Here is an 18,079-nt window from a genome sequence, read left to right as displayed (position 1 = left end):
AAAAACGTACACGGAGCAGAGCAGGAGGAAAACAAACACACAACCTGAAAATCAACAGATCACTAAGCAGCGTGACAGTGATGATGGATTGAAATGACCTGAAGATGATTTCATGAAAATGTTTTCATACTTTCTGGTGACACGGCTCGAGGTAGAAACACTGTCGACAAAAATAATTTTAATAAAGATTTCTTTATTAAAAAATGAAAATAAAAGCCAACAAATAAAAATTAAACCTCTCATATCATCACTGAAATCTCCGAACTGCTGCAAAATTAAATACAAAGGAAGATATTTTATATGTTTGGATCAGTGAAAAGTTATTAAAATGACATTTTCCCCCAAAGGCCTCAAACAGACTCAGAATCACCTCTGACTACAACGAAGGCCCAGCCCACAGCCTGTCGGTCCACAGGAAGCTCTCACTTCCTCCAAGCAGAAACAAGCTGAGTGCTGAAACTTTCTCTGCACATGCTCAGTAGAGATGTGGCAGCAGAAGTTTGAACATAGAGCTGATATTACAGGTATGAAAGTTGAAGATATTCAGTATTTTTTCTTCACCTGTTTATAAAGTTTAAAAGACTGAAACCTCAGACTGACATTAATTTAATCTTCAGGTTTGGTTGAAATGATTTTTCTGTGATTTCTTGTTTTTATTTTTGTAATCTTCTGATTTCTGTGTTTATTGAATTGTTGGATTCTTGTTTTGATTTGTTTTGTTTAGCTCTTGTGATGATGACTCTGTGATTGCTGTTCTTGGTTCTTGTAGTGATGACTTTCAGTTTTTTCATCCTGTGTTTCTGGTTTCATGGTCTTGGTCTTCATGGTATTTTTATTATCGGTGGTAGTTTAGTTTCCTCTGTCTCAGTCTTCATGTGACAGGATGTGTTGTTTTGCTACAACATGGTGGTAAAAGCTACCCCGAAGGCCTGTGATGGGAGTTTTGTGATCCTTTATTTGAGATGGCTTTTAATCTCAGCGAATCGTTATGTTTGGAGCAGACGTTAATATCAGATTGAAACTTGCTAAATTGACACTTACATAAAGGCAAGTTGTATTTTTGCTTTTTTCAGAAGCTTTCTTGGATTACATTATATATTTTATATATGATTATTTTCATTGGATTGTCTGCAGTCTGTAAGATGACATAGAATCAAAGCAGCCAACAAAAGATAACAACCCCCCCCCCAATTTTAATTAGAGCACAGACCATAAAAAAACATGTTGTTTTTTTTAAATAATCAACATTTAGTAAGAATAAATTATTCCATTAATTAAAAATGACTGACCATTTGAAACCAGTTTATTCCCTTAAAAGACCAGTTCAGACCAATTAGACCAAATTTAGACCTAAAAAAGACATTAAAATTATGTTTGTTTGTTTGTTTTCCTTTACCATTATACATGTGTGTGTATATGTATATATATCTGCTGAACTCGAGTCTGATGTCAGATCAGAATGATCAGGAAGCAGGAATAGTTACTGCTTTTTCCACCTGGGTCACTGTAGTTCGTTACAAGGCCAGTGTAGACACTTTTACCAACATTAATCGCTTCAGATCAGTAAAACGAGCAGCTTGCAGAATAACACTAATGCTTAAAATGACAATAAAATCTTCATAAAATCTTCAGTCTTCATACCTGCAGTCTGTTCCTGAACACGTGACTGTCCTGGAGGTTTATTGTTGATGTGATCATGACTGTGATTTTCAATTGACTCTGATGCAGTTATTTTGTTTATGTTCACATCAAAAATAATTTAATGCAGACCCTCTTAAAATCATCCCCAGGTCATGGGTCAGCTGCTTGTCATGACCTCATCCTTGTGTTTCTGCGAATCGGCCTGGCTGAAGAAAGGTACTGAACTGATCGGGACATGGCGGCTCTGAAGGTCGGTGTTGTGGCTGTGATGATAAAAATATGAAAACCCTGAAAACACAGAGCAGGAAAATAAAAGTTATTCCTTTCAGTCTGCTTCCTTATTCCTTATTCACCTTAATGTTAGGAGCTTCTTTTATTTTATATGTAGTCATATATATATATATTATACATACACTTCAAATATCTGCTCGGTTTATCAACACATCACATATTTGTAAAAGTGCCTCCAACGTTTTCGGAGACATCTGTTACCCACGAGTTCGATAGCTAGCTGGGGTTCAAGGCTCACTAGAGCCGGCAAGAACATCGAACTCCCGGCACATCGTTTTCAAACCCACCGCGGTCTTTTGCTACTCAGGTTAAACATGATGTATAAGCCACTTAGATAAATTGAAAATGTTATTGTTTGGCTTTTTTCAGTGTTTTATTTGTTCCTTAGTTTGATTTTTCATTGACATTTCAATCCTGACAATGATGGATCAGATGAAAAATCAACATCAGTTCAATGTCTCCTTGCTATCTGGGATTTGTCGGCTGCATTCAGAGGAGTCTACCTTCGTCGCGTCGCTGTGACGTAATCGGCCTACAAATGCGGCCTCAGGAGGATGCAGCCCATGAATTTGGACACCCCTATGGTAGAGAATATACTCCAGTGTCCTGTTATATTTTAGATAGCAAGAAGCAGACGGCTGAGTTTATTAAACTCCACCGAGACAATCTGGAAATTTCATTAAAAATTTAATAAACTATCATCTGCTCTTATTATGCATTATCTGATTAGTCGACTAATCGCAAAAATAATCGGTGACTAGTTGACTATCAAAATAATCGTTTGTGGTGTGTGTGTGTGTGTGTGTGTGTGTGTGTGTGTGTGTCATATCAAAAATAATTATTTTTTGTTTGGTTTTTTTTATGTAAAGTTGCCCTGTCAATTATCATTAATATTTGATAAGTATTCATTTAAAGAGATGTTTATCAAAGTGTCTCACATATCATAACCCTCCATCCATCTCTTAGCCATCTCACATTGGTTTGTAGGTTATATTTCTACTTTGTACATGAAATTAGAGATTCAGTGAGATTTAACCAAAAACTCTGAGTTGAAGTTTTAAACTCAGAAGGTAGAGTCTTACCTGTGTGGTTGTGCAGAGGCAGAACAAAATGCTGAAGACCAGGTTCATTGTTCCTGAAGTGACAAGGACCAGATACCCAAAAACCCAGGACACACCCAGTAACACAGCCAGAGTGAAGCATTCAAGGAAACTCTTCCTGAAGCAGGACTTCCTGGTTGCTTTAATGGACACATAAACCAGCAGGACGATGTTGTAGATCAAGATCAGGCCGACTGGAAGGAGGAAACCCCAAAACAAAGGTTTCTCAAAGCTGAAGTGTTTGTTCTTATCCAGCGCTGCCAGCCAGCAACTTCAGTAACATGAAAAAGAATTATACAAATAATATGAATAAATAACTTTGTCTAACCTTTGGTAAAAACGAAGAAGAACCATTGTAAAGTTTGTAAAGATAAAAAAATTAATTAAACAAGTTGTACAGGAGAATGATTGTATCAAATTGAATCTCTGTGAGTAGCGTCATACAACAACAACACTGTAATATTGGTAAAAATGGGACTTTTGTTCATTGTGAAGTACAGGTCAGTCTAAAGTAGCTAAATGTGGTTTGTGTGATTACCCACAATTCCTCCTGTCTGTATCCCAGAGGATTGTTCACCCTGTAGGTCACCCCCAGTGTGATGGCCACGATCAAGGCTGGCACTCCTAACATAATATTTCATTAATTGAGAGAGATTGAAGGGTTTTCAAGAATAAACAGCTTGTCAGATTTAAGTCCAAATCAGTTTAAGATGCGTGAACTGATTTTTCTGAATGTCTTACCCCATCCCAGAGCCATGCTCAGCAGAGTCCAGAGAGGTGGTAGACTGCGGCGCATTTTCTGAATCAGGATCTGAGTACCGTTCACGCTGTTCCACATGAAGGTGGTCATCAGGAGGAAGTGCAGCAGAGCTGCTACAGCCGTACACGAACCACGGTCTGGTTCTACGTGTTCGTCCGAGTCCAAGAGGTTGTTGGTCCGATCGTCAGTCTGCACCTCAATGTCAATTTGTCTGCTGGAGTTTTGGACTCCAGAGACAAAGGTGATGATGAAGGCCAGCAGGCTGAAGTAGATGCACAGCCGAGATTGCACTGATGTCAGGTTGGTCTGCTCTTCTTTCTGAAAACTACAGATGAAAATGAAAAAGTTACACATCATAACATGAAGTCCTAAAGGAAAACAGTAAAAGAAATACTTGTCAATTAAATTTTAAAAATGAGATTAAAAATAAATAAATACAAAAATACACAAATACATAATTAGAAGGCTGAAAACAACATTTCAATGTTGCAAAATTTGATTCCTGTGTTTATTTTACAAATCAAACAGTTTTCATTTTTGTGTATGAGGTGAATTTAAGAGATCCAAGAATGGGTCTATGTGGAGCACCTGTATTTATGGCAATGACACTTCTCCTGCACTCTTTAGACACTGCTGTTTCTACCACATAAGTAGTTTTGAAACCATGTTCAGAAAGTATTTAAACTGGCTTCACTTTGATATTAATGTTGCATTCTGATAATACAGTTTTTTTTAATTATATATTTTTTCTCATTAATCTACACTCAGTTCTCTATTAATGACAAACTGAAAACAACATTTTTTAAGTTCATTAATAAAAAAAAATCTGAAATATTCTCAATACCATAACACTCTTTAATTAGTACTTACTTGAAGCACATTTGGCAGCAATTACAGCCTTGAGTTTGTTTAATTATGATGTCACAAACTTTGCACATGGGATTAGGGAATTTTCTGACACTCTTCTTTAAAATTCCTTTAAACTCAGGTTGAATGAGCCCTGTCAGTGGGCAGCCCTTTTCAGAGACATTTGATAGAGTTCAAGTCTGGGCTCTAGATGAGGCAATAACACTCCCACATTTACAGATTCAGGCCAAAGAGTTTAATGTTTGTTTCATCAGACCAGAGAATTTTGCTTCTCATGTTCTGAGAGTCCTTCAGGTGCTTTGTTTGGACCCAGCAGTGATCTAAAAATTGGCTTTATAAGACTCTCTTCACTCTGCTGCAGGCACGTGCAGAGGCGGGGGCAGAAGGGCTTGAGCACCCGCCCCTTTCCTGATGGGTGCCCAAAGTGCCCTTTTGTTGAGGATTTTTTTTTTAATTTTATGTATATAGATTTTTAAAAATTATTACACATGATATAACACAGACCAGACATGCCTCGTAAGGATGTTTCTACAACATTTTCCGTCATTACTTTATTATGGATTAGGTGCAAGAGTTTTTAAGTGTGGACAATTAAATAATAGATTAATTCGATAGCAAATTGTGTCTTGTTCTCAGATAGACAGCAAGTGGACAGTGATAGCTTAGATGAGGAGATGGAAGGAGGAAGAGAGGCAGAGTAAGTTACAGGGCTTTTGAAACAAATGGAATCATCATAAATACATTATTTCATATTTATTCCTTTTTTTCCCCCTCATTGCTTTATTATTGTAGCTCTAGTAATAAATATTAAGGCAAGGATTCTGGATCAGCACCATGATGCCCACAGTATATACAGTATTCTGAAGAAGGTCTAAAATGTCACTGTGTGCGTGTGTGTGTTTTATGTGAATAGATTTTTTAAATTATTACTCATGATATAACATTGTCCAGACATGGCTGGTAAGGACATGAGGAGGAAACAGTAGGAGCTGTGTGAGGCTACTAAAGGCAGTGGATCCCTCAGCAGCTGGATTACAAAGAGCACAGGTAACATTAACACATGTACCAGTTGTTGGAGAGGTATTCCAGTATAAAAATAATAATAAGCACAACTGAAATGTTTTGCTTCTATAACATTTTTCTGTCATCATTTTATTATAGATTAAGTGCAGGAGTTGTTAAGTATGGATAATTAAATAATAGTTTATTGCAAAAGCAAGTTGTGCCTTGTTCTCAGATAGACAGCAAGTGGAGAGTGATAGATGAGATGAGGGGATGGAAAGAAGAAGAGAAGCAGAGTGATTCACAGGCAGAGCCGAGTTTATTTCTCACAGTTTTTTGTTGCCTTATGGTTCCAAGCGCATTTTGTTATGTTCTTTGCATTTTGTTATTATCTCATGACACTTGTTTAATCAGCTACCATCTCTCCTATGAACTTTTTACTGTCTACAGTCTCAGATCAACACAGCCCTGCCCTCCAGCACTATCAGCAGCAGAAACCCCTCAACAGCAACATTGTACCCATCAGGTAAAACATAGGTTACGTTTGCTTTGCCTTGTCGCCACCTCACAACGGTGACATAGTATGATGCAATCCCATATTAGATTCTTGATGAATGTGTGTTGTTGTTATTCAGCCTGGTTCAATGTGCCCCTTTTTAACTTTGAGCACCCGCCCCTTTAAACAACTCTGAACGGCCCTGCTCTGCTGTGTTGGAGAATTAACGCGGTGGTGGTGAAACTAGGGGAATTTGGATGGAATCACTTGATCTACATTCATCACAGCTGGGGAAGGAACAGTGATGTCAGACAATGCTCCTCACTCCTCTCACTCCAAAAGTTTGGGATATTTATCCAGTAAAAGTTTTTATGGTTATTTTTACTGATATAGAAAGTGACTGATACGAATGATTTCGTTCTTTAATCTGATAGACCTGCAGGCTTTGAAGTAAAGGCTTTAAATAAACACTTAGTGTTCAAATACTGTTAAAATCTAAACTGTATGCATTTTTAAAAAATCTTTGTTTAAGAGTAAAGGTTCAAACTTTTCTTTAATTGTTATATCCTTTTAATAGTTGTTCTAGCAAATAGAGGTAGCAGACTCTGGGGGACTATTTTCTTGACAGCTAAAGCAGAAACAAGCAATACATCTGTCTGTTAAGGTTCTCAGTCATCCAGTTAATAATGATATAAGGAGCTTGAAAAGAAAAGTGACTGGACTCAAAGAAGTCCAGCTCCTTAGCAGGTCATAGATCATTCAGGAGAGCTGCCAATGCTGGGTTTGGGCCAAAGATGAAAGACAGATTTGTTATGACTTTTTAATTTAAGTTAAAGAGGAGATGTAATCCAAGGACATTTGGTCAGACCTTAGGTATCCTCTAGAACCCAGTGGTGATGGAATCATGGTGTTATTTTCAAATTATTTTTCACAGGGCAACAAACTGTGTTGGTTTCACACAGACGAGAACCCAGGAGCAATTTGTCCTCCTGTTTAACTTCAGCATCAAAAGCAGAAATCTAATTTATCTACTTTCAGAAAATAGGATGGCAAGATGCCAATATGGCCATTAGGGTTAGGGTTAGGTACCAGCTAGATCTTAAAACTAATAAACTATTCAATTATATTAAACTATAAAATTTAAATATTACATTGTGAAATATTTTTTAGGTTACAGGGGTTACAGGGATATTGCCATTTTCTAATTTAGAAAAAAGAAAAAAGTCATCAAAAAAAGTACATAAATTTATGGCTCGGTTTTTGTCATATCGTGACCAATTTTGACTCAGGAGATTACACTTCAGTTTCTAACATGTTTGCTGCATGTTAGTTGCAGTCAAATACGTTTTAACCTGTTAAGTACCTTTTTGTCAAATTACACAAAAGAACATACATTTTTAATCCAACAAAATTAAAGCCAGAACCCAATTCTATTCTTTGAGGTGGTCTAGTCTTACATTTCTTTAATGTGATGAATGATCGTCACAATCAAACCCAGAAAAGAAAGAGAGAGTCCCACGATGGAGATCGCACCCAGAGCTTCTGCATACTCATAGTTCTCTCTGAATGACTGAAACACAGACATGATCAAAGGTTTCACTAAATATCTGGGATTTGCAATTGTTTATAACATAAGCGCAAGGATCGACAAGCTGTGGCCTCATCTGTTGGCCTGCAGAGATGTGATACTCACCCAGAGAGCAGCAAAGTTGGTGGTGTGGTTACAGAAACATCTCATGAGTCCATCTGAAGTGTTTCCTTTAGAGCAGCCACTGGTGCTCCAGTCCTTCTGACTGTAGTTCCAGAAAACGCAGGAGAAGTCGTACAGAGACGTCCCATTGATGTTCTGAAACAGCAGCGCACAGACAGCCCTTTAATTTAGATAATTTAGACATAACCAGTGTTGGGCAAGTTACTTTGAAAAAGTAATTAGTTATAGTTACTAGTTACTTCTTCAAAAAAGTAACTGAGTGAGTAACTGAGTTACAAGACTCTAAAAGTAATTAATTACTTGAAAAGTAACTATTGCGTTACTTTTAAAAAAAAAAAGTTTAACCCTCTGGCATCCAGGGTATAATTGGCCATTTTTAACTACTTTTGATTTTCCCTCCACATTTCACCTTTAAAAACTATTTACTTTGTCTTGTTTGGTATCATTCTTTACAGCACAACCTCACGTGTCTGAACTTACAGTTATGTTTTCATTTTGACATATTGTATTTACACAATTGATCTAAAATCAGACAAAAAACATAAAATCCGAGTAGAAAAAGTTATATTTTTACTGTAACAACCATAAACATGTTTAATGAATCATATTTCATAAATTTAATTCAAATATAAATTGTAAATTTTAAAATCCTATGCACAAGTTTTGCAAACAACAAAGTTATTTGCAGCCATTTACCTTTTACCCCTTTTTTAATAACCATTTCAAACTATTTACAGAACAATCAGCTGTTCTGCATTCAATAAGATGCCACACAAATTATTTGTGCCACTCCAAAACTTTCTGTCCACTATAAAGGAGAACATCACAGCCTGATGCCTGCAGGTCTGACAGCAGCAGGTGTATCACTCCTTTTTCTACCTGGAGACAGCAGTCGCCTCATTGTTCTGACACACAACACAAAACTATCCACAACACTACACACTAACTACACAAGACAACACATTAACTACACACTCCAAACACGCTAAACGTCACAAATCTCTCACATCTCAAAACTCGCTCTCTCTCTTTTTCTGCTCTTTCTTTCTCTCTCTCTCTTTCTCGCCGTCACTCCTAAAACTTCCCCCTCTTCCTAAACAACCAAATGTCATGTTGCCATATCATTTCTTGATTGGTCGACATGGTGCATTTTTCCACCAACACGAATGGGCTGTTTTTTGTTTTGTTTTGGGGTTTCTTGGTCATAAGCAGAGAGCGCTTGCTAGTGCCGTCCTTAGACAGTAAATGTGACGAAACTATTGAGGTAAAAACACACGTATATATTGTTTATCATGACTCTGGTTTTACGTGGTCTATCAACACAATTTAAAAACTGGTAAATATCACCTTGTTGCTTTGTCATCTTGAAGTGGTCATGTGATTGGCTTACCACGACTACTTTGTTCTTCCTCAGTCAAACAGCAGCACTCATGTGGTTGTTTTGCCCCCCTGAGCTCCATGCGTTGTGCCAAAAACTGATCATCGGGCAGAAAGTGATTGCCGTCCGCGGGAGCGCGCAGCTGCTCAAAGCTGTAGCGCCCAGATTACTTACAGCTACTTCCGTGCAACTGATATAAGATGCGGAAAGCTGAAGACAGCTTCAACCGTCTGTTTGTTGAAAAATAGTAACACGACCGTACCGCATTTTCTTGTTAGTAACGGTAACGGCATTGTAACGATAGAAATAGTAATTAGTTAGATTACTCGTTACTGAAAAAAGTAACGCCGTTACTTGTAACGCCGTTATTCCCATCACTAAACATAACACATATTTTTTTCAAGGCTTACTTGCTTTTCTTTTGTTTTGTTAACACTACTGATATTTTACTTACAGTATTTGTATTTACTTTGAATCAATTCGGATATTTTGATTTTAGATATGTTACATTAACCCGAATCACTATATTTTCAGACATGGACTGACATCTGAAACGTATTTTTTATAACAATATCCTGGTCTGATTCTTCCACTTGATAAAGAACTATGACATCAGGAATAAACTCTTTCTGGAATACCTGCAACTTAAATCAGCTTTCAATTTAAATCCATTTCTCACAAAAAACAAGCAAACAAAAACTCATCCATCCATCCACTCTCTTCCGCCTATTCTTGTCAGGGCCGCGGAGTGGCTGGAGCCTATCCCAGCTGTCTTAGGACAAGAAGCGAGAGGTAGGGTACACCCTGGACAGGTTGGCAGTTTGCCGCAGGGCTAACACATAGAGACACACAGACACCGTGGGCTGCACTGTGGCACGGTGATTAGCACTGTTGCCTCACAGCTAGAAGGTCCTGAATTCAATTGCACCATCAGGCCGGCATCTTTTTGTGTCAAGTTTGCATGTTCTCCCCGTGTTTGCATGGATTCTCTCTGGGTACTCCAGCCTTCTCCCACATTCCAAAGACATGCAATTAGTGGGGTTTATTGTTAACTCTAAATTGCCCATATGTGTGAATGTAAGTGCAAACAAGAAAATAAAATATACAGAACAATAGAGTGACTGGACAAGTTAGCTTTTGTGACCAATTTTACCCCATTAGCAGCAGGAGAAACTGCAGCTGCTCTAAAGATATTAAATTATAACCAGTAGACATAAGTCATTATGAAGAAATTGGATTTCTTACTCTTGGTCTGAACATCATCTCCACATGTTGTGGCACCACGTTGGGCTCCTGCCCTCTGACACTGGCTGACAGGACCCTGATGGTGGCCCGTCGCCTAATGTAGAGTTCTGAACGAAAGAAACAATCGTTCTGATAGAGAACGAAACCCAGAGAGACGTTTGAGTCTGTCTGACGACTTCTGACACCTTCAGGTGACATGAGAGAAAGAAATCCACTGCTATGAGTAAGAACTTGTTAAAATTTGAGGATTTTGCAGCTTTAAAAAGACTGACTCACCTGGTGGGAATCGTATGTAAATGAGGGCATCAGCTATGAAGCTGTTTTCCACCACGACCTGTGTTGCATTTGTGTTCAGATGAATTCTGTTGGGCAAAAAATTCCCAGAAAACCCTGTAGTGACAAGATGACTGCATGTCAGTGGACACATCAAAAATGTAGAAACTTACTGACAGATCTTCAGTCTTTAAGTTCCAAAAGTTAAATTTATAAAAATAAAATTGTTTTCTTACAACATCATTTTTTGAGAACAAGGTTGTTTTATTTTACTTCAGCTTACTGAACAAAGTCACAAAAACGTTGTATGAATCTAAATTAATTGGGAGTCAAGGCATGTTGGACTCACTTCCAAAGTAGTTTCAAAGAATCAAACTTAATAATCCTCACATTTAAAATATTTAGCAGTACTTTTTAAATCATTTTATTGCTTTTTTTTTTATTTTTCAGCAGAGCAATAAAGAACCACCAGCCAAGGATTTCAGCAATAAAAATATTTTTATGGGCTGTCCAACAGAAGAATTCAGAAAATATTTATTCTATGGCAAATTAAAAGACTTTTGATCAGTGCAGTACTGGTTGACAAAAGCAGACAGAATTTCAGGCAGGTTCTTAACTGCATCTTTAGTTTCTAACAGTTTGTCAGGTTTTTTAAAAAATGTTCCTTTCTGTGTTTTGAGTCTGGAAAAAAAAACATTATTACATCTAAATTTAGAGAATGAGACCAAGTTATTCACATGATTACGTTGAGTTCCAGTTTATAATCCACCCACAAACTTTACAGTCTTAAAACCATTTTGACTTTCAGTCACAATAAACATGAGAGTCCATCACATGTGCTGAAAAACAGCAATAAAAGACTAAACAGTGAACAGGACCCAGAGCACAACAGCAGCAGCCAATTAAAATGTAAAACCATCAAAAGACACAAACAAAGTTGCTTTATACAGAAGATAAGAAATCATCACAGCTGGACTTTAGAGCCGTCAACTGGGCAAACTTGTTAACCTTCTCTTCTCTTGAGTTCACCTCCTGAAAGCCCACCGGATGATCACTGCTGTTCAAAACAGTTTCTCACTGACCTCTGAGAGACGTGAACTGGACTCCGTGAGTGTCTGCAGCAGGGATCTGTGCCGACTGGACCACCAGGTTCGGCTGAACCACCTGAGATTGAGATGTATTTTGACTGAGGCTGAGGTTCACTGAGAGCTGGTCCAGAGTCACCGTCAGCCTGGACATTTAAAATAAATATAAAAAAGTTAAAAAAATATCCAGATAAGCACAAAAAGACTGTATTAATCAAATTTGTAGTTTCTAATATTCAGTTGTATCAGTCACAGAGGTTGCCACTCTCCCTGAAATATAAGTCTCGGTTTAGAGCTTCAACTTCAAAAGTGAACTCACCTGAAAAATGCAGATATTTAAGGTCTAAGGAGATTATTTATAATTATAGGTCTGTATGGTTTAGATCAGAACAGGCAGGAGTAAGAAAACTGCTGAGAATCTTAAAATTGCTCGTAAATTCCTGAATCAATTATTATTCAATTATATCAATTATTCAATTTGAATAATAATTCAAATTGAATATTTTGTTTCTAAAACAGAACAACTTTGACACCCGCATACTCCTGTTTCAATGCTGAAATGCCCCACACTTCAGAGAAATTACAAAATACCCAATCAAACTAAGATGGTGAACATAACGTCTGCTTAACATCAGCTTTTTGCCAGTGTCACAGTGAGATATTTCTCTGTTTCTCGCCTCTGTATTTGGTCAATTTTTCATATGCTTTTGTGGAAACTCAGATGTTTTCTGTTCCCCAACACTGCCAAACGGCACCCACCCACCTTTACTGCAGTTTTTAAGAGTGTTAGCTTCACTGCTGATGAGATTATTTATTTGTTTATTTACATATTTAGTTTACCCCAGAGTTGCGTTGTTTTCCTTGGTATCATCTGTTACAGTGGCGTTCAGCAGCTGACTGACTGTTGCTACTGCTGACACCCTGACACTCTGCACAAACACAAATATGAACCAGGACACTGCAGTCAATCACAAATATATATATATATATATGTATAGTGAGAGAGAGATCATTGTTGGAACTCAGGTCTTACTTTCTTTTATTTATTTATTTATTTTTTCTTAAGATTTGCTGAATGTTTGTACCTCTGTGGCGTTTGCAGACAGCAGCAGTGTGTTGACTATCTCAGCCGCTGCTGTAACATTTTCAGCCGTCAGCTCTTCTGCTTTGGATGTCAGAATCTGAGTGCTGGTCGCCAGTGTCTCTAAATTAGCTGGACTTGTAAGCTGAGGTAAGAAAGACATGATTTTACTCATCTGGTTCTTTACTGAATCTGGAATCCTCTGCATGTTACCTCATGTTATCTTCAGAAGAAAAAAAAACTGCATGCCTTACATTTTGTTGTATGTCACTGAGCGTCAGGTCACACTGGAAAATCTGTGGAGGGCTGAAACCTGGTGATCCATTCATGGACAAACACCTGGCTGAAGCCTGAGGTTTACCAGCTGAGTGGAAATGGTGATAGAAACAGAAACATCAATACACGAGAGTCTACCTGATGGAGTGATGTTGGACTGAGGGGAAGATGTGGATGACTTACCACCACTCGTTCCTACTTCACATTTTTCCTCAGAATACGCAAACCAGCCGATGGGTGTACGAGGGAACCTGAAGCCTCCAAGCTGCTGCGCTCCGCAGAAGTTTTCTAGGAAAAGTTTGTTAAAAAATAAGCTGTTTCTTTTTTAAGTCTTCTATTTTAAGAAGACTAGGAAAATTTAATTTTAAAAAAATCACAAAAGTAAAAAAGACTTTTAAACAGTCTTTTAAACTGTCTGTGTACACCAAAATACATGAAATATACAACTCGTTGTTACCTGACACTTTTATTTCAACAACAGCAAGAAGCATTTAGACAGTGCAAACCTCTACCAAGGAAGCTGTGCAGCATTTACATTGACGTGAATAGCATTGTATTATGTATATATGATTTTAGTTTTCTTTGTTATTTTTAAGTCTAAAAAAGAACTGTAAAGAACCATTTATAAAAATATTGGAAGTGGCAAAATGTAATTGTCTGTATTTGTTTTCTTTTACCTTCTGAGCATGTCTCTCCAGTCCATTCATCAGGACAGATGCAGACACCGTTCTCTGGTTTCCCTCCATTATCACATATCAGAGCAGTGGTGGTAGGAGGGGTAACCGTAGTCGGAGATTTAGTAGTGGTAGTAATAGTAGTGGTAATTAGCACAGTAGATGAGGTATAGTCAGTAGTGGTAGCAGAACAAATTGCTAGAGGAGTACAAGGTAAAGTATTGTTAGTGTATGGGCTCGTAGCATTAAGATAAGATGGCCTTTATTAGTCCCACAGGTGGGAAATTTGTTTAGTACCAATTGTAGTAGGAGTACTGTAAGTAGTAATATTTGCACCACTAGTTGGGTAGAAAGTAGCAGTAGTGATTGTGTAAGGAGTAGTTGTATTAGTATCACTTGTAATAGTAGTCATAGGAGAATAGTGAGTAGTATTCATTTGATCAGTCATGGAGTAGGAGGTAGTATCAGTTATCTGACTAACAGTCGTATCAGGCCTGGTAAAATCTGTGGTTGTAAGAACAGGACTGGAACTAGTGGGAGGAGTTTCTGGATAATCTGGTGTCTCTGAGTCAGTGGTTGGATCAGTATCTTGTGTTGTGGTACTGAAATTAGAAGTATTAGATAAAGTGGTATTGTTAGGAACTATTGTTATAGTAGTGATATCCTCTGGAGTTACAGTAGTAATGCTTTGTTCAGTAGTTATATTTTATGCAGTAGTATAATTATCAAGTACATCAGTAGGAAGGAGTGCAGTAGTTACAGTATCAGGGATGTCTGTTGTTGTAGGAGGCTAAAGGAACAGCTGTGGGAAACACATCAGCATTGCAATGATCATTAAGTTCATTAACAATGCTAATATTTAGCACGTATAATATTTACTATGCTCACCCTGATCTGTTATCAGCATGATTAAACACAAAGCCCAGCTGTAGCTGATCCAGATACTTTTGGAGGTACTGTTGATCTACACTGGCTACTCCAATTTGTGAAATCACCATGAACATCTGAACCGTGATATCACAATCCATCAACCCAGTCATTTACATTTTCCAGAAAACTATAAACAAGATAATTGATATTGATGCTATTGTGGCTAAAAAATGTACACAGCCCCTGAAACATCTGGATAATATTTGCTTTCTATAACTCATGGAGAAAATTATCAGTGACCCTCAGCTGTGTCTTTAGTTCAAGTGTTTATTTTCAATACTACAAAAACAGGATAGTAGGAGTAGGACAAGATGGGGACCAAAAGAGCAAAACACACAAACAAAAAAAAACAATGTAAGTAACCATCTATAATTGAATGTATGTCATGTGTAGCATGTGACAGGAGGTGCTGCATGTGTGGATAAATTCTTACTTATTCCCATCTCACACGAGAGAGACACACAGAGAGAGAGAGAGAGAGAGAGAGAGAGAGAGCAGGAAGAAAGAAAAATACATTGAAAGATGAAAATATATATAATCAAAATACTGGCAGCCACCAGATCCACCTATTTTATCAATTTGAAAATCCTAGGTGACATATTTCTCAAGTTGTAATGTTCACAAACTTGCCTGCCGGCCAACCCAGTGGGATGATGACAATACCTCATCAGCCATAACAACTATTACAAAATATTAATAGTTATAATAAATGTCAGAAACCGAGAAGCTCAGTTTTTTGTTACCCAGAGTGAAAACACGCCAAACCCAGCCGTCCATGATGATGAGCAGCTGCAGATCAGGTTTCCTGAGTCGTCACAGTCCAATTTGTTAAAAGTTTTAAAGATCCTGTTGCAGTTGGAGTCTGTGTGAAAACACCCAGTTCCAGTGCTTCAACAGGAGCCACCGATAAAATAATAATGAACATCAAAGCAGCTCAAAGGTTCATTTTAACTGCTGCAGGCATCTTTCCAATGCCAAAGTTTATGGTTTCTTTGTTTTATCTGATATTTATTTTATTTTATATTTCCTGTTGATTGCATTGTCTGTTTATTAATGATTCACTTCAGCAGAAGAATGCAGAGTTTTAACTGAGTGCTGAAACCACTGATGTGGTCTTATCAGCAGGACAATAGGATTTTTCTTTTAGTGCCTGGTGGAGCCCACAGTTGTCAGGTCTGATACTTAAAGTTGTAAAGTGCATTCAAACAGGTTTTATGACCAACTTTAACTTTCATTCTTTGGATGCATGTGGCAACTCCACTAGAAAGTGGTAGTTCACTAAAGTAATCTTCAGGGCCTTGATCTCAGCTATCTGGATCAAAATGTTGCACATGTTTAGCTACGAGCTCAAGCATTTAAGAGTGTGGACACTATAACTCCTTTCTGGAACAGGCAAGAATAAGCTGGTACTACTGGTATGTGAATCATGTGGCACTGTTCTCTGTGCTGAGAGCTTTCATAGATAAATAAAGTAGACAGAGAGTCAGAATCTGAGAGTCTGTGATTGACTGGGCAGTGGCAGCCTAAGTAACATTTAGTCTTTCCACAAGAAGGGCTTCTTCCAGAAACTAGGATCAGCAAGCTGTAGCAGTGGATGAATGTAAGCAGATGGAAAAACAAACAAACAAAAAATACAAAGCAGGTATGAAATTATTTCACAAAAAGTAATCAACTGAACTAGACTTGTTACCACAGTATCAGTTGTAACAGTTTGGCAAAAGGTGAGTGGAGAACTGGCTCTTGTGCTCCAGGAGGTGATGAGTGGATGTGAAACAGATGTGTCCACCTGCCACTTGACACACGTGAGGAAGACATACCTCCAGGCTAACCCACTAGGAAGTTTGACTGTCATTTAAACTCACATGTACACAAAGAAAGGGAAAGAGGAGGCTTTAACTATCACATTCATAGTGGTGTAGAGAGGAGGCTGAACAGTTCTGGAATTTTTTAAGTCCCCCTTTAGCGTCTGGCTTGCAGGTGTAAATAGACCGCGGAGTGCTGGCCTGATGAGTTAACTCTTCTGTGTTGTGCTAACTCATCAGGGCTCCACAGTCTATTTACGCCTACAGGCCAGTGGACATTGTTTCAATGATGAGGATGTGCACATCCTGGACAGGGAGGAACACTGGTTTGAGCGTGGAGTCAAGGAGACCATTTACGTGAAAAGGGAAAAATCATCTCTGAATCAAGGAGGGGGCCTAACGGTACATCTTTCACCATCTTACAATGCTGTGATTGCAGCCATTCCCCAACTCTCTGTGAATGGTACTCATAGCCACTGATTAATGGTCATGACAGTTTGCATATTCATAATTAAGCAAGTGACCTCATAGCCCATTTTTCGTCAGCTGTGCTAGTTTCAGTCATTGTGCAAATGTACTGTTTGGGGAAACCTACAGTCAGCTGAGACTGAAGAAGTCACTTGGATGAGTGACAAAACGTTTCTTGCACTGAAAACACCACGTCCAGATGAGCAGAATCAACCTTTTGGAATTTCCTTACCTGGATTATTGAGTATGGCACGATCTGATATCGTCGTGTTGGTGTTGTTCCCAGATCATCATGAAAATGTTGTTCCAGGATCAACATTGCAAGTGACCAATCAGAATGTTGTGACGTCATAGTTTTGCGACTTCGGGAAAAACCGCCGAAAAACCAAAAACTGTACTTAAGCTGCGAGAAACCGCCTCTGTCCGCCGATCAACGGATCCTGACCCTAATCCTAACCCTTTAATAAACGGTAAGCAGAATTGATATTGTCCTTGCAACATTGGAATTTCATAAATGCACGAATGGCTTGGCGCGCAAAAGAATAACGTCACAACATTCTGATTGGTCACTTGCAATGTTGACCCTGGAACAACATTTTCATGATGATCTGGGAACAACACCAACACGACGATATCAGATCATCCATTGAGTATGCTCGATATTACAGAGTTATAATATTATAGAGTAATGATATACCAATACGAAAATTATCCAATAGTATTTAATCCATCCATCCATCCATTTTCTTCCGCTTATCCGGGGCGGGGTTGCGGGGGCAGCAGCCCAAGCAGAGAAGCCCAGACCTCCCTCTCCCCAGCCACCTCCTCCAGCTTGTCAGGGGGAGCACCAAGGCGTTTCCAGGCCAGCCGAGAGATATAATCTCTCCAGTGTGTCCTGGGTGTACCCTGGGCTCTACTCTGAGCCCCTCCCGAATGGTCGAACTTCTCACCCTAAATCTAAGGGAGACGCCAGCCACCCTTCGGAGGAAGCCCATTTTC

At 38.4% G+C, this 18,079-nt stretch overlaps 1 protein-coding gene across 2 annotated transcripts; it reads right to left on the bottom strand.

Moving 5' to 3' along the window:
• Positions 1 to 173: 173 nt before the first annotated feature.
• Positions 174 to 15,745, bottom strand: LOC102075602 (adhesion G-protein coupled receptor G7-like). Of its 2 annotated transcripts, none has more exons than XM_013270715.3 (15): positions 15,554 to 15,745; positions 13,884 to 14,078; positions 13,390 to 13,494; positions 13,185 to 13,294; positions 12,935 to 13,075; positions 12,690 to 12,778; positions 11,847 to 11,995; positions 10,768 to 10,881; positions 10,492 to 10,676; positions 7,851 to 8,003; positions 7,615 to 7,727; positions 3,774 to 4,117; positions 3,575 to 3,656; positions 3,015 to 3,303; positions 174 to 1,929 (listed from the first exon to the last, which is right to left on the bottom strand). In XM_013270715.3, the coding sequence occupies exons 1-15, from the start codon at positions 15,585 to 15,587 to the stop codon at positions 1,810 to 1,812; spliced, it is 2,223 nt and encodes a 740-aa protein (XP_013126169.1). In that variant the 5' UTR covers positions 15,588 to 15,745; the 3' UTR covers positions 174 to 1,809. The 2 variants fall into 2 exon arrangements, with proteins under 2 accessions (XP_013126169.1, XP_013126168.1); XM_013270714.3 differs by having other exon boundaries at positions 10,492 to 10,682; positions 15,554 to 15,740.
• Between the last annotated feature and the right edge of the window lie 2,334 nt (positions 15,746 to 18,079).

The sequence above is a fragment of the Oreochromis niloticus genome, linkage group LG23 (genome assembly GCF_001858045.2).
Source record: "Oreochromis niloticus isolate F11D_XX linkage group LG23, O_niloticus_UMD_NMBU, whole genome shotgun sequence".
Lineage (NCBI taxonomy): Eukaryota > Metazoa > Chordata > Actinopteri > Cichliformes > Cichlidae > Oreochromis > Oreochromis niloticus.
Note: the sequence above shows the minus strand (reverse complement) of the source record. Positions and strands in the feature narration are given on the sequence as shown.